At 42.1% G+C, this 22681-nt stretch overlaps 1 protein-coding gene across 1 annotated transcript in view; it reads left to right on the plus strand.

Annotated features, from left to right (window-relative positions):
• Positions 1-22681, plus strand: part of SEC22C (SEC22 homolog C, vesicle trafficking protein) — a 717172-nt gene that overhangs the window by 607067 nt on the left and 87424 nt on the right. Inside the window, exon 7 of the mRNA XM_044066059.1 lies at positions 6200-6265. Coding sequence (XP_043921994.1) covers positions 6200-6265 — 66 coding nt within the window. The remainder of the gene's footprint in view (positions 1-6199; positions 6266-22681) is intronic.

The raw sequence follows: 22681 nt of genomic DNA on the forward strand, positions 1-22681 counted from the left end.
GAAAGGCTATTAGGAGTGGCTCACAGTGTCACCAAATAAATATGCACGTTCCCTCAAAACTTAAATACGTCTCACAAAGATCAGCCACAATGAAAGGTTTAAATATATTTAATAATAAATAATAAAAGAGCAAGAATATACTCAGCATATATTCACAGTGACATCAGAGTTCAAACCCACAGGAAATATTTGAAACAACATTGCAGGATAGTCTCAATTAAATAAAGGAAAGCATCTAAACTATGCTTCACTGTATTCCTGACTGAATATAACAGAATTACTATACCCTAGTTAACTTACTTAAGAGCAAGGCAGATGTGGGGAATGGATCTTCTAGTTGATGTTGTCGGGTCCAAGACAGAATAGAGATTGCTCTGTCTCTCTGAGAGAGTTCTCAAATTAATATTTCAAATGTTACTGCTCAAATAGCTTGCAGAATGACATAATTTATTGGCATCTGACTCTATCCCAGGTGAAATCCCCACTGCTGGAAGCTAGCAATATTTAGCATCTACCTTTGAAATTACATAGACCTCAGATCTTTGGCAGATGCTGGAAGTCATAAAACAGTTACCTTCCTTCACATTCAAAACTAGTAATTATTTCACCTTAAAGACAATACAGAGAACTCCCTACTATAGACATTTTGTCTCTGGCTGCCATAAAGTAATTTAATTTCAGCTATTTTTCTGAAGTTAACCTCCTGTATTCCAGTTTCCATTGTTAAAATATATACATTTAAACAGTTACAAGAGTATATGTACATTTCTGTTTTGTTCAGTCAGGCATGCTGTGGTTACATTTTATGCACAAGCACTTTATAAAATATCTTTTCAACACATGTCTGTAAAAACCTACTTTGATATATGCATGACATAGAGTTTTAATACATTTGTAACACAAGCATCTTATATGAATCATGTTGATATTCACAAATGACATGTAATTATTTACAAATTCCAGATTGCTGGGCTGGCAATAGCTGTTTCTTCACAACTTCACCAAATCTTCCTCCTCTAACCTCCTCTGAGGGCTTAGAGCTACCGACTCCAATCCCTCTGGTTCCATCTGCTCTGGTGCCGACAGCTTTTTCTTCTTTAGTTCCAGGATCTGCCTTGACTTCCTTGGTTCCTTCAGAACCAACAGACTCCCGGGGCCGTAGCTTTGCTATCAGGTCTGTGGGTACTGGATCAGCTCCTGTTTTTTATTCAGCGCAGTCGTTGACTCTCAGAATCTCGGCTGGCATGGGCTCTACCTAGGCTCCTGCTTTGAGGGTAGGTCTCTTGGGGTGGGGTGTGACCTCTGTTCTGAGGTTGTTGTTCTGGGTTGCCATCCCTCTTCGGGGAGGTCTGCCTTCCAGGTAATGGAGAGGCATTGGCCTCTGCATGCTCTCAGCTGGCCCTTTCTGTGTCAGAGTTTTATCCCAGGACTCCATGTCGCCAGAGCTGCCACCAACTTCCATGCCCAGACAGCAAGCAGTTAAGTTTCAAGATACCCCTGCACAGTGCCCCTCTTTTTCCGAGTCCTTCTCAGGGATTCCCACTGAGGAGCCACCCAGGAAGAAGACGTGTAGGAGGAAACGCTTAGATTCCCCTGAGCAATATGTCACAGAAGACATGGACTTTGATGATGGGGAGGGTTCCCCCCGGTCACCCCTGGAAGACATCTTCCTCTGAGACATCGTAGAGATTCTGAAAGAGAGGGGTAACTGGAAGCCGAAAGACCCTACCTCTGAGGAGGTGGTGTACTTGCAGACTTTTGGTGCTTGTCCATCTACTTCGTGGGTGACCCCTTCCACTGACGATCTTATTAAATTGATTGGACAGCAGGCTTGGAAGGCTCCTGCCTCCGTAGTGCCAGTTCTCCGGAGACTAGATATAGTACTGTCTGCAGCATTGGACTGAGGGGTGAGCAGTAGATGCCATGGTGGTGGTGGTGGCCACTAAAAAGGAACTAGCTGATGGGAGTTCTACTGTTCAACCCCCTACTCGAGATTCTAGGATGATGGACAGATTCGGAAAGTGGGTCATTGACCTTTGCTTTAACGTCTTTGAATTTTATGGCACATTTCACTGGGCTCCAGATGGATCTGATTAAGGAATTATCAGATACCTTACCAGGAGCAGTGTCTGAGGAGGTCCAGGATAAAGCAACCTCCCAGCTAGGATCCAGGTGTTGCAAGAAGGATTTATCCTGGTGCCCTGGTTGTCCCTTTGGCTGTATTTCCAACTTGTCCATGAGGCACATTGTGCATACAGCCAAAGAGACAACCAGGGCTGCGAGTTCAGGCATTACCATAAGGCATCACACTTGGATGTGCTTCTCTGTTTGTTGAGCCATTTAAGTCTTCCTTCGTTGATGCTCCTTTTGAAAGAATGTCCTTATTCAGCCCCAAAGTCAAAGAAATTCTAGCCAGGTGCGAGAAAAATGGAAAGACCCTATCTGCAGTGGGCATACGTTTTTCTGCTCCCCAACAATCCTACTGTGGGAATCAGAGAAGTAGGAGGATGTTCAAAAAATCCCAAAGGCCTTTTCAGGACACAGTTGGTGGTAGCTCTTAGGGCAGAGGAAGACACAGACCTCACGGTAGAAGTGGCCTGCAAAATCAGGGTTCCAGAGATTCTTTCTGTGGATAATCCTACCAGTGCTCCTGAAAGGGGCCCAATTGCTTACCTCTGGAAGAAATCGGGGGAAGATTTTTCTCTGCACTCAAGAGCCTAGTGGCAAATAGCTTCAGATACTTGAGTGCAGAGGATCATTGACAGAGGTTACCATATTCCCTTCACTCTGTTTCCAGGATCAAAATGAAGACTCCCCAGTGTTCCACCCAATCCAAGGGATCAAGCAGTGTTAGAGATTCAAAAGCTGCTGGAACAAAGAGTCATCCAAGAAGTCCCACCACACCAGATAGGATCCAGATTTTCCTCAAGGTTCTTTTTGGTGCAAAGACAGGGGACCTTTAGATCTCAGTCTTCTAAACAAATCTGTTCAGCAAGCAAAATTCCAGATGGTCACAGTTCAGTTTGTACTTCCCTTTCTAGAGGAAAACAATTGGATGTGCTTTATAGACCTTCAGGACACATATTACCACATAAAGATGGACAAACGCTCCAGAAGATTCCTCTGCTTTTGGCTAGGGGCCAGCCATTTTCAGTTCAGAGTGCTGCCCTTTGGACTCAGCACAGCCCCCAGGGTTTTCACCAAGTGTCTGGCAACAGTAACAGCCCACTTGAGACAGCACAGATTCCAGGTGTTTCCTTATCTAGATGACTGGCTCATCACTGCTCCCACCAGGCATCTACTGCTTCAAGCAACAGACTTCGTTCTGCACCTGTTCACTTGTCTGGACATTACATTGAATCAGTCAAAATCTCAGCTAAGTCCCACTCAAGATCTAGAGTTCATAGGAGCTCGTCTGAATACCATATCTTGTGTAGCTTCCTTTCCTCTTCACAGGCTATAGAAGATAAAATCCCAAGTACAAGCCATTATCTCCAAAGACAACGCTCCTGCACTTCTACTTCTTTGAGCTTTAGGGTTCATGGCAGTGAACATTACCTTAGTTCCACTAGCAAGATTTCACATGCGGCTGCTACAGTGGCTTTTAGCTTCCCAGTGGTTCACCCTGACCCATCCAGTGACGCATCTAATCTTAATCACCAGGTGTTGCAAGAAGGATTTATCCTGGTGGATGGAATTCAAGGAAATTATTTTAGGCCTTCCCTTTGTTTCACCTCAACCAAAAGCCGTAGTGACCATGGACACTTCCCATATGGGGTGGGCGGAGGCACTATCTTGGAAGAACAGTCCAAGGCAGTCGGTCCTCGATAGAAGGCAATCTGCATATCAATGTTCTGGAACTGAGGGCAGTGCTCCTAGCATTGCAAGCCTACCAGTCTGTCCTTCCACTAGAAACTATTGCAGTTCAGTCAGATGAGAGGTCAGCAGTCTGGTACATCAACAGACAGGGCAGATCCAAATCTTACCCCCTGTGTCAAGAAGCTCTCAGAGCTTGGCAATGGGTGATATCCTCTAACCACTTTCTAATAGTAACACACATCCTGGGGAGCTCGAACATGATAGTAGACAAACTGAGTAGATGCATTCTCCTGCCTCATGAGTGATCTCTCAATCCCGGTGTGGTGAAGGAGATTTTCCATTGCTGGTGCCAGCCTTGTTGTGACATATTTGCATCATCCTGAACAACAAGTGCAGTAGCTACTTTGCCCTAATCCCCCCCTTAGGGAGAGGCCCCATGAAACGCTGTCCTTCACAAGTGGCCCTTAGGACTACTCTGTGCCTTCCCCCTTCCCACTGATCCCTCTCTTCTTAAAGAAAGCCAGCAGGTTGAGAAGCAAGACGATCCTCATTGTGCACTTTTGCCTCGGAAAGTCTGGTTCCTATTTCTGTGGCCTCATCTAATTCACCGTGCATGGATTCTGGACACATTTCTGGATCTTCTGTGTCATCCACAGGGACTGGTGCACTCCAGTCTTCAGAACCTCAAGCTTATAGCTTGGCTCCTCCAACTCTGTTAGTCGCCAGGCAGATAGCTTGGAAGACCATTTGCTAATTTCCCATAGATTGTGTAAAGTGTTAATGAAAGGAACCACTGTATAAAGACCCTCTAGCTCCTTGGGATCTGACTATGGTCCTGCAGTGTTTGGTCCTTTCCCCCTTTGAACTGGTGGCTACCTGTCACTTAGTTTCTTTCATGTAAGACCATTTTTATGATAGCCATTACCTCTGCCAGAAGAATTTTTGAAATTCAAGCACTATCTTCAAAACCCCCATATTTTATTTTTCATAAGGATAGGGTTTCACTAAGAACCAGCCCTTCTTTTCTTCCTAAGGTGATCTCAGAAACTAATATTAATCAAACCATTGACTTTCCTGTTTTCTTTCCAAATTTTTCCTGCAAAGGTGAATATTGCTTATATTTGCTGGATGTTCACAGACAATTATGCTTCTGTCTCAACAGAACTAAAGAATTTAGAAAATTGGACCAGTTATTTGTCTCCTTTTCCGGTCCATCTCTGGAGAAATCTGTTTCAAACGTCACCTTTTCAAGGTGGTTAAAACACTATATTACTTTCATATACAATAAAAGAATCTCCATTTACCAGCACCAGTGAAAGCTCATTCTACTAGGGCAATAGCCACGTCTGCTGTTTTCCATTGTAAGTCTTCCATGGATGAAATATGCACAGCAGCAACTTGGGCTACTCCGCATAACTTTATCACTCATTACAAATTGGATCTGGTCTCTAGGGGAAGAGCATCGTTTGGCTCTCTTGTTCTCAGGAGTGTCCTTCCATAAGGCCATCCAAGATCTAAAGTAGCTGTGGGGACTCTGTCCCAAAGGTCAAGGATAAATGAAGATTGACAACATCAGATTAAGAAGTTATGTACTTACCATAATGTTACATCTGTGTTGTCGATCTTCATTTATCCTTGGCATCCCACTCTCCTTCCCCCTCCTGTGACTTTTTGGAGGATTGGACGCTTGTCCTGGTAACTTTATCAGGTTTGACCTTGGATATAGTCTCTTCAATTCTGTATACATATTCTTCTGTCTTCCTGTGTAGCTGCAAACTCAATCTGAGGTAATCTGGAGAGGGATATTGTTAGCTCGAGAGTTTTTGGCTTGCGTGAGCTATGTAACAGCTGAGCCGGTTCTGAGGATCACAACAGTGTCCCAAAGGTCAAGGATAAATGGAGATCAACAATAAAGATGGAACGTTATGGTAAGTGTATGACTTCTTCTTATATCTCATTACAACTGGTTTTGTGTCCAGTCCACTTGCCTGACAAATAAGCAGCACTTTCTGAAGTGCATGTAGTGTTAAATACAGTGACAGAATTCAGTAATGTCTGAGGCAAACCTGAGGCAGTTTTTGTGCTGAGTAGATTAAAAAAATAGCTAAATTGTGCAAATTGTCCAGACAGTAACAAATGGACAGATTTGTTGCATCAAATGACTCTTTTCTAACATCAAAAATTGTTTCTATGACAGCATGATGCTGTAGGCATTTTTGTTTTTTTATTGAAAAAATGGTATTCTGATTTCTATTTAGCATGTGCTGTAATTTCTGCTAGTAGTGCCTGCATTGCGACAAGCTAACATGTCCTTTTATGAAAGGAGGATTGCATGTTCACACTTCTAACTCTGGGCTGTTTTTTTTTTTCTTTTTGCAAGGATGACCATGAAGGAATAGGAAATATAATAGCCTTTCTTGTGGCTTTCGTTGCCTGTATTTATCAGGTACTTTTTTATTGTTTAGCATGTATTATTATCTTTTGTAAACTTTTTGTAGTAAACTACTGTTTACTGATTATTATGCTTTGAGACATGAATGTCCTTACCTCCTATTTTCAGTGGGGCATCTGAAATAAAATGCAAGTGCAGGTTATTCATCTTGATTGTGTCAGATCTTATTACAAAATAGCTTGAGTATGTTGTTGAGAAAGAGAGGTTGTATTTAATTATTAATATTTTACCTTGTGAAAATGTCAACCTGTCATGGATCAAAGATCAGTCAGTCAGCAATACTTCACGTAGTATGTATGACTGTGGACATTTATCTAAAAATAAACCATTGCATTCTCAAAATATTATCCAGCAAGTAAAAAAGTAACAATGGTATTAATGAATTGTGACAGTAAATGTCAAATACTTGAAAAGTGCACAGCAAAAATAGATATAGTTTAATTACTATTGAAAATGTCTCTAATACTCATACATTTCAGCCACTGCCCACTGGCTCAGTCCCCGTTCCTTTTTCCAGACAGCCGAAGACTGTCAGTAAAGTTAAAGTCACATTTTTGTCCATTACACTAAAATAGCTAAGAAACGTGCATCACATTATTTTGTTTACATCAGTAGTGTTTGTGGCTTAGCAGTTTCACGCTTGTCTTTGATGTTGAATATCAGGAGGCTGTGGGCTTTTCCCCACTTCAGGTACATGAATTCCTGTTCAGCACTGAATATGCATTTCTGCATTAGAGGGTTGCTGAATTCCTGAGGTGGTTTATGTGATAAGAGATTAAAAACTGGGTTAGTTGGTGATAGCTTAAGTTGATGTTAAAGATCCCATGGTGCTTAAGAAAAGACGATCTATCATGCAGCAAACACTTTTAGACTCTTTCTAAAACCAGAAATATCTCTTGTAGATATAAAAAAAACCTCTCCATTAGAGGAAACCCATGGGCTTGTTGCAGATTAAAAAATGCATTGAATTTAAATACAATTTCACCTACACAACCCTTTGCTGTTATTCATCAGCTTTTTTCAAAACACATCTGTGTAAGCAAACAGCAACAACAAAGTTTGTATAAAGTGCTATATACATTTGTTTTCTTTTGCACGCCATCTATACTTCTTGCATTTTCATCATTTTTATTATAGTGCACTGCTTTACATACTCTTATCCAGATGTTCCCTGAACATAGCATTCAGAGCAATTATCACATCATTTTCTTTATAATCTTCATACATTGATAACCCCCCTCGTTCCCTTTATACATGGTGTTTCTCTTTTTTCTTTTCTGAATCCAGCTGTCGCTTTGCACTTCACAAGCATGTTCCATCATTTCTGCCTGCCTTCATGTCCTCTTTTCTTTATATTACCGCTCAGTTTCAACCGTACATTTGATCTTGCTGTTCACTGGCAACCTTACCCGGAAAATTCCAGAGCTTATTCTGTTAGAGTAATTAGTTTTGTCATTTTTACTTAATGCTTTACCTCATATTTGTTCTAGGTCATAATTTTGACATCATCTTCATATAGCCTTTTCATTTTGCTTTTGTTTTTATACGTGTGTGTGTGTGTGTGTGTGTGTATATATATATATATATATATATATATATATATATATATATATATATATATATATATACACACATACTATATATCAAATGTATTTATTGATATTTAATTGTAAATGTAATTGTATGTCTAACATTCTCTCAAGTCAGCATATCTCGTGGCACCTGACTTAAGTACTAAAGTGTTGATAACAGGCTTCCTATATAGAATAGATAACAGGGTTACTATATAGAATAGCTGGTTCATTTAACTCACAGCTCAGTTTTGTCAAATAACTTGCAGTTCCCCAAGTCAAGTACTCCAGCCATATGGAGGCCGAAATAGTGCAACCACTTCATTATATCCACAGGTATGAGTTACACCCTGTTGTGCAATTTTCCACAGGATCTTTCTCTATTCACTCACAGTTCCATGAATTCTAGCCACGGTGAAATTACCCGAGTCCCATGCATCAAACCATCTTCACAAGACACAAATGTTCTGTGTCTCTCAGTAGTCTTCAACCCTGTGTGTCTATCCAACCCAGGCTCTGATCTGCATGACTCCACCTATGTCTGTCTGTCTTCTGGTGGTGGGCTTGCCTTTTGACTTAAAGTCAGACTTGGCTTCGTCCATTCAGAGTATGTGCGGATTCTCCTTCTGAATGCCCAAAACCACTCCACATGTTCCACAGCAGTTGTTAGGGGGCACTAATACACACACACACACACACACACACACACACACACACACACACACACACACACACACACACACACACACAGTCAACTCTTAGAAGGGAGTACTAACGGACCCCTCCCTACCAGCAAGATGCATATTAGAGCTTGTGTGTGCATTTCTGTTTATATGTATGTGTATATTTTAGTAATTATCATTTTTCCATCCATTACTTGTTTAATATAGTTTCTTGTTTTCTGTATCATATACTTGTCCAAAATCTTGAATTATTTTTGGCTTCTTTTTGGCTTCCCACAGTTGACAATAAGCTGCTTGCTGTTCTTCTCCTCATCCACCAGGTCTAATGGACCCACCTTTGCCTCCCCCATGCTAATATTAACTTATGTCTAGGGCTGGTAAAGAAATTGAGGACCCTGTGACACTTATCACATTCCCCCCTTTAAGACAAAAATCCCTTTTTCGAAATTACGAAGTGCAGTGGTGCATAACTGATGAATTATGTATTCAGCACTTGGGATTGATCCTGCAGAAGCATATGGTTAGTACATACATACAGTATGTATCTTTACATTTGCAAAGTATTAGAAAATGTGTTATTAGCAAGGATTTTCAAAGTCACTTAACTGTCTCCATAACTCTGTAACAGCTTCTGAAACAGGCCCACTGGCCAATCGACCACACTTGGTCACTGGAATAATGTTGGAACTGAAGCTTGGGAACAAAATACACACCTGCTTAAGGAATACTCTGAGACAGACTGTTGTAAAAAATATTAGAACTTTTAAAGTCACTAGACAAACCAGAGTCGACAGAGTCAAGAGTAGGAACAGTTGATGTTCTTTGTGTTTCACTGTTACAGTCCTGACTTGTGGGATTTCCTGCTGTGGATACCATTGGCCAGTCCAACTACCAGAGTAAAAATCCCCCTCTTCCTAAGGCTGGCAGACACCCTACCTTGACACCAGTACACTTGGGTATAAAGAGAGCCAGCCAATGCCATGACATCAGTCATTTCTTGCTGTCGGAGCCCGAAGCAGTGTTTCAGTGCAAGTGTCGGTCAACACCAGAGAGAAGTCTTCGAAAGCTAAGTACCCCATTGCGGAACTCTTTTTCTTGCTTTAACTCTTGTCAGATAAGTTTGTTGTAATAAGCATATCCCACACCGAGACTTTCATACATTGTGTGTCACCTGTCTAGACCCAGATCCTTAGTTGTCATTTTTGCGCCCGTTTCAATTCTAGGACTATCAGGCATAGGACCGAAATCTTAGCTAGGTATCTTAGTCTGCCATCTTTCTTGCATCATTTGATGGCATCTGCCAGTCATCCCAATGTTGAGCTCCCTAAGTGTAGGAAGGACAAGGCAAAAAGACCCAAGCTTAGGGCCTCTGATGTAACCATTCACCATCTGCCAGTCCCCCGAGGCTCGTTATCACAGAGGAAGGTGAGGTGCTTTTGCGGCCCCCTTCTGTGCCTGAGGTGGTGCTGCAGGCCTTTGTCAAGATCCATATAGAGTCCGAAATGCTTTTGGATCCCTCAACTTTTGCGCAGGCTTTGACTTTCAGTTCATTGTTCTGGTCCAGAGCCGCTCATAAGAACTCTGCTTCTGGCAAGCGATCTTTTACCAGTGACTTTCCTTTGAGGTGTCAGCTTGCATCAGTTCTGCCTTACAAAGAGAATGGCGTCAGAATTGCAGATGTTCCTAGGCCCAAGGCCAAAGCTACCTCTAAGAAGGGCTCTATCTCAAGCCCTATAACTAGGCCTGCTGGCTCCAAAGCACTAGGATATCAGCAAGACCTGGTCAGGCTAGCTGAAGACCTTATCTCCTTAGTTAGAGCTAGGCAACCTCCTTTGGAGTCTTCTCCGGGATAAAGGAAGAGGGATCCTACCTCTGATGTTTTCTGTGAACCTCCTGATTCAGATGAAGATTCTGACCAGGAAGAGTCTGTCTTTGAGTTGGGACGTGTTCATACTTTTGAAGATTCAGATTCTAAAAAGAATCTGCTGTCAGCTTCACCTTCTGAGGACATTATTTTTGGGGAAACACCCCATGCTATGAGGGAACAATTCCAGTGGGAGGCACAGGAATACCTACAATCTAAAAAGAGGATTAGAGAGATGTTCTTTGTTTCACTGTTGCAGTTCTGACTGTTTGGGATTTCCTGCTGTGAAAGCCCTTGGCTGGAGTGACTACCATAGAAAACTGTTTTCACCTCCCAGGCTGGCAGGTGCCCTTACCAGCATCAGTACGCTCAGGTGTAAAGGGAGTTAGCCAACGTCATCACTTCAGTCTTTTCTTGCCACCAGAGCCCAAAGCAGTATTCAAGTGTGTGGGTTGGTCCGCATCAGAGGGAAGTTGTCGTCAGAAAGATAAGTACCCTGTTAGGGAACTCTCTTCTTTTTCACTTAACTCATGTCAGATAAAGTAAATAATTGTCTCCGCTGTGGTAAACAAATCCCACACAGAGACTTTCTTACTCTTTGTGCTACATGCCTAGGCCCAGCTTATGACGTCTCTTAATTGTCGTTTTGTGCTAGGTTTAATGCTAGAATGCTTAGTCTTGGGGTCTAATAAATAGCTTTTTCTAAGACAAGAATCAGTTGAACTGTGTCTGATGGCGTCTACTGGTCATCCTGAGCTTGAGGTGCATAAGCACAAAAAAGAGAAGAAACTTAAGCCAAAGTCATCTGACAGCAGTCACTCCCCAGCTGACTCTCCTGCTAGACTGATAATTGCTGAAGAAGGTGAGGTGCATTTGCAGCCCCCCTTTAACATTTGAAACAGCGACCCAGGCCTCTGTTGAGACCCATTTGGAGCCTGACATGCCTTCAGTTCGTTCAACTTCCATGGCTACTGTCTTCAGCTCATCTGTTGGGTCCAAGGTCACTCAGCAGGCCATGGCTTCCAGTGAGTGCTCATTAACCAGCAACACATCGAGGCCTAGGCCTACACTGGTGTATTTTCACAGAGAGTCAGGCACCAGGGCATTGGACGCACATAGGCCTAAGGCCAAACCCACCCCAAAGAAAGGCAGTGTGGCGGGGGCTCTGCCTAGCCCTACAGGCTCCCAGTTACCAGGATCTCAACAGGATTTGATTAAGCTGGCTGAAGACTTAACTAACATTGTAAGAGCCAGACAGACCACAGGTTAAGCTACCCCAGGAAAAAGAAAAAGGGATGTCTATACTGATCTTGACCATGAACCATTCCTATCTGAGGAAGAATCAGACTTGGAGAACTCTGGCTCAGAGGAAGGACCCACTTACACATCCTTTGGGTAAACAGATTCGGAGGAGAACCTTCCCTTGGCTTTACCTCTAGAGGATCAAACTTTTGGGGAGACTCTGCATATTATGCAACTGCATTTTTAGTGGGAAGTACAAGATTACACCCAGGCCAAGAAGAGAGTTAGGGAGCTCTTGGTCCTCCCTGAGCACAAGCCTTTAGCTATCCCTTCCATTTTGGAAGTGGTAGAGGATGTTTTCCAGGATGCCTTCATGAATCCTGACTCACTTCCCCTGCCCCTAGGAAACCAGATGGATTTTACTGGGTTCAAGACACCCATACATAGCTGTGTAAGAATCCTTCTGCTGATCCAGAAGTTGTTACTCCCTGGCCTAAAGGGACTAGACCAATCCAAACAAAGTCCTATGCACGGGGGAGTGCACGGCCAAAACCATATCAGCAAAAACAAAAATTGGCCAGCAAAAGCAGACACGGATGTTAGAATAAATAAGTCCCTTATTTCAAAAAAATATTCAGACCGGTTTCGGCAAGAATTGCCTTCTTCAGTGTAGGACAAACATATAATGCCCTGTTATCATATGTAATATATACATAGTATAATCCAATAGGCAAACAGAAGTCATGAATATTAATGAAAAACTGATAAAGTGAAATGCAAAAAATGCCATGAAGCCTTGAGCATTCAAAAAAGCTTGAAAAGTGAACAAGTGTAACACTTGAATACAAAAATAGACAATGTAAACAAATGCAAAAGAAAAAAAACATGAATATAAACCATTAACAATGATAAACAATAATAAACCCTATTGTAATACATAATGGTGAATTACATATTAAATGATTCTAATAATAAATGGGGGAATGATCTGGACAAATAGATAAATGATAAGATAGTAGACATAACTATCATACATATAGTATTTACATCATGAAAAATGATGAATGCCCCCCAAAAAATATATAGTAAAAATGCACCAAAGGTAATGAACCACAGATGTATGAAACCTAAGGCTAGACAATAACTATCCGTCAATGCTTAAAGACAGAAAGACTCCACATAGTGAATCACTACAGATGGTCACTGAGGCCAGGAGAAAAAAGGCCCCCAAGGGTGACAATCCATTATTTCTCTTTATGATCCAAAAGACCATGCCAACCCTGTTTATGACTACGATCGCCCATGATACGATCAATAATCATAAAAGTGAATTTGGCTTGTGGATGTTTGAGAGTATGTTGGTACAGGGCATTAGTAGTTTTATGATTTCTAATATCACTGCGATGTTCATTGATTCTAGATCTGAGGGGCCTGGACGTTTGGCCAACATAAAACGCCCCACAGTAACAGTTGGCAAGGTACACAACCCAATCACTACCACAATTACCAAATATTTTGATGTTAAATACTTGACTGGTATTGCGACTGGAAAATTCCTTAGATTTATTCATCAGTGAGCATGACCCGCAATGACCACAGGGAAAGGAACCCACTAACTCCACTCCATGTAATGTAAGTTGTTTCTGAGTGCCCCCCCCCACTACCTATGTGTTTATAATGAGATAAGTATGAACCCAATGTTTTGCCTCGTTTGTAAGCAAAGCGACACTGTTGCCCCAAAAGTGACCTCAATTGATCATTGGCAAGCAAGATGTTCCAGTGTTTGTTAATGATATTCTTAATCATGTTAATGTTTCTACCAAAAGTAGTGATGAATCGAAGGGGGGCCCCCAATCTGGTGTCCCGCTCTGTTTTGTATTCTAACAACTTATCCCTACTAATCTGGTTGACCCGGTATCTGGCTAAATTGACATCCTTGTTATCATAACCCCTGCTGGTAAATCTCTGACACAAATCCATGCAAGCTAAATCATATTCTGCCCCATTTGAACTGAGGCGCTTGATACGCATGAATTGTGACACCGGAATACTCCTGATAGTGTGGCGTGGATGCATGCTGGTAGCATGTAACAAAGTATTGTATTGTGGGTATTTACGGAAAACCTTGGTTGATAATGTAAGGTCCTGATTCTTGGTGACTGTAACATCCAAAAAATTGATGGTATTCTGATCATATGATAGGGAGAATTCCAGTCCCCATATATTACTGTTAAGGTATTCGACAAATTCACGTAAATAACCCAAATCAGCACGCCACACTAACCAGCAGTCATCCAGATAACGTCGTCAGATGTCCATTTCAACCTGATAAATATTGTGTGAATTGTCATAAATCATGTGCTCCTCAAAATAAGCCATGAAAAGGTCAGCATAAATGGGAGCGAAGGACGCTCCCATTGCTGTACCTTGCAATTGCCAATAACACTGGCCTTGAAAGTAAAACACATTTTTATTGAGTACATGTTCTGACAAACAAATGAGTAGAGTGTTAAATCCCGGTGTGTACAAATTTGCCCCATTCAGCCAATATTGAAGAGATTGTAGGCCTGCCCAATGTTAAATACTGGTATATAAAGCCTTGACGTCCAAAGTACACATATACCACCCTGGTTCTAACTGGGTATCCTGGATAATCTGTAGGAATTGGGTTGTGTCCTGCAACCTGGCCCTGACCAAGCCCAACAGAGGTTTAAGGTATTTGGTGAGAAAGGCTGATAGAGGTTCCGTTAGTGATCCTATTCCGGAGACAATAGGTCTACCAGGAGGTTTGATTAGTGATTTGTGAATTTTCGGCAAAAGATATAGAATCTGTTTGCAGGGTTCTGATACAGTTAGGGATGAAAGACATTTTTTAGTAATAATCCCCTCCTCAAAAGCAAGATTTAGAAAAGAGTCAGTTTCCTCTTTGAAATGCGGAGTTGGATCTATGGACATATGCATGTAGCAAGTTTTATCTGATAGTTGTGACAACCCCTCCTGTATATAATCATCTGAATTAAGTACCACCACAGCACCTCCCTTATCAGCTGGGAGAACCGCTATGTCTTTGTTATTACGTAGTTGATCCAATGCCAACTTATCACATGTAGTAAGATTATTTTGTAACATAATGTGACCATGATTTTCAAAATGAAGGTCCCTGAATACAGATTCCATGAAAATCGAGACATATTTATTCATAGGTGGTTGAAACACAGATCTACCAAACCTAAAATCATCCGATGTATATGAACTGTCCCTAACTGTATCAGAACCCTGCAAACAGATTCTATATCTTTTGCCGAAAATTCACAAATCACTAATCAAACCTCCTGGTAGACCTATTGTCTCCGGAATAGGATCACTAACGGAACCTCTATCAGCCTTTCTCACCAAATACCTTAAACCTCTGTTGGGCTTGGTCAGGGCCAGGTTGCAGGACACAACCCAATTCCTACAGATTATCCAGGATACCCAGTTAGAACCAGGTTGGTATATGTGTACTTTGGACGTCAAAGCTTTATATACCAGTATTCCACATTGGGCAGGCCTACAATCTCTTCAATATTGGCTGAACAGGGCAAATTTGTACACACCGGGATTTAACACTCTACTCATTTGTTTGTCAGAACATGTACTCAATAAAAATGTGTTTTACTTTCAAGGCCAGTGTTATTGGCAATTGCAAGGTACAGCAATGGGGAGCGTCCTTCGCTCCCATTTATGCTGACCTTTTCATGGCTTATTTTGAGGAGCACATGATTTATGACAATTCACACAATATTTATCAGGTTGAAATGGACATCTGGCGAAGTTATCTGGATGACTGCTGGTTAGTGTGGCGTGCTGATTTGGGTTATTTACGTGAATTTGTTGAATACCTTAACAGTAATATATGGGGACTGGAATTCTCCCTATCATATGATCAGAATACCATCAATTTTTTGGATGTTACAGTCACCAAGAATCAGGACCTTACATTATCAACCAAGGTTTTCCGTAAATACCCACAATACATTACTTTGTTACATGCTACCAGCATGCATCCACGCCACACTATCAGGAGTATTCCGGTGTCACAATTCATGCGTATCAAGCGCCTCAGTTCAAATGGGGCAGAATATGATTTAGCTTGCATGGATTTGTGTCAGAGATTTACCAGCAGGGGTTATGATAACAAGGATGTCAATTTAGCCAGATGCCGGGTCAACCAGATTAGTAGGGATAAGTTGTTAGAATACAAAACAGAGCGGGACACCAGATTGGGGGCCCCCCTTCGATTCATCACTACTTTTGGTAGAAACATTAACATGATTAGGAATACCATTAACAAACACTGGAACATCTTGCTTGCCAATGATCAATTGAGGTCACTTTTGGGGCAACAGTGTCGCTTTGCTTACAAACGAGGCAAAACATTGGGTTCATACTTATCTCATTATAAACACATAGGTAGTGGGGGGGCCACTCACAAACAACTTACATTACATGGAGTGGAGTTAGTGGGTTCCTTTCCCTGTGGTCATTGCGGGTCATGCTCACTGATGAATAAATCTAAGGAATTTTCCAGTCGCAATACCAGTCAAGTATTTAACATCAAAATATTTGGTAATTGTGGTAGTGATTGGGTTGTGTACCTTGCCAACTGTTACTGTGGGGCGTTTTATGTTGGCCAAACGTCCAGGCCCCTCAGATCTAGAATCAATGAACATCGCAGTGATATTAGAAATCGTAAAACTACTAATGCCCTGTACCAACATACTCTCAAACATCCACAAGCCAAATTCACTTTTATGATTATTGATCATATCATGGGCGATTGTAGTCATAAACAGGGTTGGCATGGTCTTTTGGATCATAAAGAGAAATACTGGATTGTCACCCTTGGGGGCCTTTTTTCTCCTGGCCTCAATGACCATCTGTAGTGATCTACTATGTGGAGTCTTTCTGTCTTTAAGCATTGACGGATAGTTATTGTCTAGCCTTAGGTTTCATACATCTGTGGTTCATTACCTTTGGTGCATTTTTACTATATATTTTTTGGGGGCATTCATCATTTTTCATGATGTAAATACTATATGTATGATAGTTATGTCTACTATATTATCATTTATCTATTTGTCCAGATCATTCCCCCATTTATTATTAGAATCATTTAATATGTAATTCACCATTATGTAGTACAATAGGGTTTATTATTGTTTATCATTGTTAATGGTTTATATTCATGTTTTTTCTTTTGCATTTGTTTACATTGTCTATTTTTGTATTCAAGTGTTACACTTGTTCACTTTTCAAGCTTTTTTGAATGCTCAAGGCTTCATGGCATTTTTTGCATTTCACTTTATCAGTTTTTCATTAATATTCATGACTTCTGTTTGCCTATTGGATTATACTATGTATATATTACATATGATAACAGGGCATTATATGTTTGTCCTACACTGAAGAAGGCAATTCTTGCCGAAACCGGTCTGAAATTTTTTTGAAATAAAGGACTTATTTATTCTAACATCCGTGTCTGCTTTTGCTGGCCAATTTTTGTTTTTGCTAAAGGGACTAGAGCCAGTGTCTCCAAGAATCCCCTATCCATGGACAGTGAGAGTAGGGCCCTAGACAGGTTCAGAAAAAATGGATATGCCTCTGCTACTCTTTCTATGAGGGCCTTCAGCTGTCAATGTCATATGATCAAATATCAGAAAACCATCCTGGATCAACTCACGCAAAAAATTCAACCATGGAAGATAAAACTCTTTCTAAGGAAATTTTGGACTTGTGTCACTCCAGTTTCCAGGTGGCCAAACACTCTTTGCATTGTGGCTATGATGTTATGGAGGCGTCTTGCAGTGCAGTTGTCACTGATTCAGGAATTAAGAGACATGCATGGCTTAGGGAGCAGTCTCTCCCTGACCATGTAAAGGCTAACCTTTTGGATACTGCCCTTGACAAAGACAGACTTTTTGGACCAAAAGCTGAAGCAGTACTCAAAACAATGTAAGAAAAGGCAAAGTCCATGCAAACAGTTAAGGACTTCCTGCAAGTACAGCCACCTAGGTTAAGCAGGAACTTTCCATCAAAGCATTGGACCTTTCCTACCCAGTCTAGGAGTAAACAGAGAAGGCTTCAGAAGGACAGAGCTTCCAGGCAAAGGCATCAGCAACATATCAAGGCAGTGGAACTCTGAAATACCCAGGCAAGGGAGTTTAGGTCACAGCCCCCAGCCAGAGAGCAGTTATGTCTCTTTGCCTCTGCTCCACCCTCCCACCATCACCCCAAAACTAGGAAGAAGACCCATGTTACTTTAGATCAGTGGGTTCTAAACATTATTGCAAATGGTTACAAACTCACTTTCAAAGAGACTTTAGTGTACTCAGGTTTCCTAGACATACACTGAAGTCAAAAACCTCAGGCTCTTGAATAGATACAGATTCTGTGTTCTCAGGGAGCGGTGGAGACAGTTCCAGAAGAACAAAAAGGAAAAGGCTTTTACACAAGGTTATTCCTAGTTCTAAGCAAAGAAAGATCTTGGTGCCGTATTCTAGACCTGTCCAGATTAAGCCAATTCCTCAGAATACCAAAGTTCAAAATGCTGACATTTCAAAAAATTACTCCCCGTGATAACTCCTCAGGTCTTCATGGTCTCAATAGACCTAAAGGATGCCTACTTAGACATTCCTATTCAAAAATCACACAGAAGCTTTCTTTACTTCAGAGCAAGCTCCTGTTACTATGAGTTTTCCGTGTTGCCCTTTGGGTTGTGTACTGCTCTGAGGGTTTTCACAAAGTGATTGGCACCAGTCATTCCTTACTGCAGAGCCATAGGGGTCAAGATTTACCCATACCTGGATGATTGCCTAATACAATTTGCAGATATATTCCAAAGATCAACAAAGATCTGAACTTCACACAGGACCTCCTGCCTTCTCTGGGGTTCACTGTAAACCTCAAGAAATCCTGCCTGGTCCCATCCAAACAGATTGTCTTCCTGGGAGCTGTCGTGGACTCCTCCATTCAGATGGCCTTCCTCCCCCCGAGACAAGTTCATCTATCTAGCAAGTTACTTCCTACCAGTACAGGAAAATCAAAGCATCACAGCCAGGGTATTTCTCAGAGCAGTGGGATACATGACATCCTGTATTCTAATGGTACCCCTAGCCAGGCTGCACATGAAGAAGATGCAGTGGTACCTGAAGAGCATGTGGTGCCAGAGCTGTCAGTCTCTGACTACTCAAATACCCTAAATACCTTACCTCAAGCAGGAGTTCGCATGGTGGATGCAGGTTTGTGCCCAAAATCAGGGCCTGCCCTCCAGAGTCTTGCCCCAGGGCCAAATCTTTACCACTGGTGTTTCTGTGACAGCTTGGGGGGACCCATATCCCAAACCTACAAACTTAAAGATTATGGTCTACTGAGCACAGGAAGCACATAAATTGGAAAGAACTCAAGGCAATACAAAATGGTTTACTGGCTTTCAAGGACAAATGGAACCCAGGGATGTTCTTCGTGTTTCACTGTTGCAGTCATTACATTTGGGTAATCTGCTGGCAGCTTGCCCTCAGTCGGCCTGATTAACAAAGTCTTAGGTCCTGCGTCGGTTGCTGTCTCTTCTTCCATGACATCAGGTCGTCAGAGGTATAAAACATGCAGACGATGTCATTACCTCAATCTTTCTTACCGTGCGGTGCCCAAAGCAGAAGCAGTTCACAAGTGCTGGTCGGCCGACTCCTGAATTTTTTGTTTTCGAGTTTCAGAACCGAAGTCTTCAACTTAAAGCTAAGTATCCCGTTGGGGAAACTTTTTCTTGCTCCTTACCAATGTCAGTAAAAGTTAATAATTGCATTACTTGTGGAAAGCAAATACCTCATAAAGATTTTCATCTGAACTGCGGTGGTGGTGCTGCGGTAGTATTGCCGCCTCACAGTTAGACGTTGCCCGTTCGATTCTCAGTTAGAGAGTCTTCTGTGGGGCGACATGTGTGAATGGGCGTTCCTTCGTTGAAGGTTGTGTGTTAGGCCCGGCATGCCAGCATGTAAAAATCTACTGCCTATCATTAGCGGACCGGAGTTCCGCTGTGGCGACCCCTAACCGGGAAAAGCCGAAAGACACAACTGTATTCCTTGCCTAGGCCCTTACCACGATGTACCTTGCTGTCGATTTTGTGCTTTATTTAATCAGCGCACTATCCGTCGTCGGTAGGTTCATAAGTAGGTACTAGGCTATTGGCCTTAGGGCCTATATAAGCTTAGCTAAAAGGTACCCTGGCTTTCACCACCCAAGAAAATTATTTTCCTGTGCCACTGTTGAGCAGAGCCACAGAAGTGATCCCAGAGGTGAATTTCCTATCTCCCATCCAATCATCAAGATTTTTCTTGAAGAGTGCTAATGAGGAGCTTTGTTTGATACAGATAGGTAGTTTGTTCCAGAGTATGGGAAGCTTCTGAGACAGGAATCTATCCCTCCAGCATGTTCTGTTTATTGTGGTGGCAAGGTTTAGGTCCCTAGAGCATGGAGCTCATAGGGATTGGGATTTCTTTAAGTGGAGCATGTCCAACAGCTCTAGATTTGACATAGCTTTGTGTGTTAGGCAAAGATCGCCTCTGAGTAGGCGATATGCAATGGAGTAAAGCTGGAGTTTTTTGAGATGGTCTGCGTAGGGCATCTGTTTGAGGCCAGTAATTCTCTTTGTGAGGATTTTTGCTGCCTTTCCAGTTGTTGTAGATGTCTTGTGAGGTACATACCAAAAGGGGCATTGTACTCTATAATGGGTCTAATGAGTGACGAGTAGAGAGGAACAATGACCTCTTTTTTCATAGGTTCATAGGTAGGTACTAGGCTATCGGCCCTGGGTCTATACAAGCCCAGCCAAAAAGGTACCCTGGCCTTTGCCACCCAAGAAAATTATTTTCCTGTGCCACTGTCGAGCAGAGCCACAGAGGAGAACCCCGGGGTGAATTTCCTATTTCCCATCTAATCATCAAGATTTTTCTTGAAGAGTGCTAATGAGGAGCTTTGTTTGATATAGATAGGTAGTTTATTCCAGAGTATGGGAAGTCTCTGGGACAGGAATCTATCCCTCCGGCATGTTCTGTTTATTGTGGTGACAAGGTTTAGGTCCCTAGAGCGTGTAGCTCAGAGAGATTGGGATTTCTTTAAGTGGAGCATGTCCAACAGCTCTGGGTTTGACATAGCTTTGTATGTTAGGCAGAGATCACCTCTGAGTAGTCGATATGCGATGGAGTAAAGCTGGAGTTTTTTAAGACGGTCAGTGTAGGGCATCTGTTTGAGGCCAGTAATCCTCTTTGTGAGGTATTTCTGTGGCCTTTCCAGTTGTTGGAGATGTCTTGTGAGGTACATACCAAAAGGGGCGTTGTACTGTATAATGGGTCTAATGAGTGATGAGTAGAGGGGAACAATGACCTCTTTTTTTCTGGATGAGAAGCCTTTTGTGATGAGGTGTGCCACGTAGAAGGATTTCTTTACTACTGTGGTGATGTGATTATCAAAGGAGAGACTACTGTCCTGGATGAGAAACCTTTTGTGATGAGGTGTGCCACGTAGAAGGATTTCCTGACTACTGTGGCAATGTGATTATCAAAGGAGAGACTACTGTCCACCTGTGTCCCAAGGTCTCTTATCACACTTTCGGCATTAAGTAGACTACCACCTATATGGTAGTTCATGGGTACAGAGTTTTTACCAAAAGGAATGACAATGCACTTTTTGGCATTGAGCTTGAGGCCATGGATTTGACACCAGGCATCTGTCTCAGCGAGGCTCTTTTGTAGGATGTCCACATCTTTTGGAGTTTTGATTATGGCTCCTAGTTTGCAGTCATCTGCGAACTTCCTTAGCCAAAGACCTTCTGTGTTAGCCTGTACTTCAGAGAAGTAGATACCAAACAGGATAGGACCCAGGACTGAACCCTGTGGTACTCCACTTGTCACTGGTCTGAAGTTGGATTTGGAGTCTGCTACTTTCGCAGTGTGTGTTCTGTCAGTGAACCAGTTGGCAACCCATCTTGTGACATAGGGATTTATACCTAGTTTAGTGAGTTTATCTATAATTCCAGAGTGAGGGATGGTGTCAAAAGCCTTGGCGAGATCTAGATAGGCTGTGTGAACCACCTTACCCTCATCTACGGCTTTGGTGACTGCTTCAAAGAAGTCTATCAGGTTTAGGAGACATGATCTGCCTTTTACAAACCTGAACTGGGTGGGGTCCTGAGTTTGGAGATTATCAATGTCATTGTTTATAAGTTCCATGATGATACGTTCCATAGCCTTGCAGACCAGGCTCGTTAGGCTAATGGGGTGGTAGTTTCCAGGGTCTGTGGTGGCTCCCCCTTTGTGAAGTGGGATAACCGTCGCTGTGCGCCATTCAGTGGGCACATAGCTGAAGTGAGGCTATGATTGAACATGGTACTTAGGTGGGGTGCCAGTTAGTTCTGTAGTTCATGTAGAACACAGCCTGGGATGTTGTCTGGTCCCATGTATGCTGTGTTCTTGGCTTTGGTTAGTGTGTTTTTTTATCTGTGCAGCCATGATTACAGGAACTTTACATTCTTCTGGTATAGAGATGGGCCCTTTAGGGGATGACAGGGGGGGTAAAGTTAGCACTGAACCTATCTGCCAGGATGTTGGCAATATCAGTTGGTTCTGTATATTTAGTGCCATTTTGCTGTAACTCAGAGCAGATCTGAGTATTGCCATTGAGATTCTTGACATAGCTATAGAATGCTTTGTGGTTGTCTTTAGAGTCAGTGGCAATTTTGTTTTCATAACTAGCTTTGGAGGATTTTATGAGGGATCTCAGCTTCTTACTGAGGCTGAGCAGGGAGTTTCTCCAGTCATGGGATTTTACTCTTTTTTGCAACAGTTTCTTTCTTCTGTTGTAGAGTTTGTTTATGGCAGGGGACCACCAGATTGGCTTCCTTTTTTTGGAGGATAGCATCTTTGTTCTGTTAGTGATTGCACGATCCATGCACTTGTGTAAGTGCTTATAAAGTGCATTTGTGTAGGATTCAGCAGTCATACCTCTATTGTCTGTCAGC

This window comes from Protopterus annectens, chromosome 3.part0 (genome assembly GCF_019279795.1).
Source record: "Protopterus annectens isolate FY-2018-M chromosome 3.part0, PAN1.0, whole genome shotgun sequence".
In the NCBI taxonomy this organism is placed as follows: Eukaryota; Metazoa; Chordata; order Ceratodontiformes; family Protopteridae; genus Protopterus; species Protopterus annectens.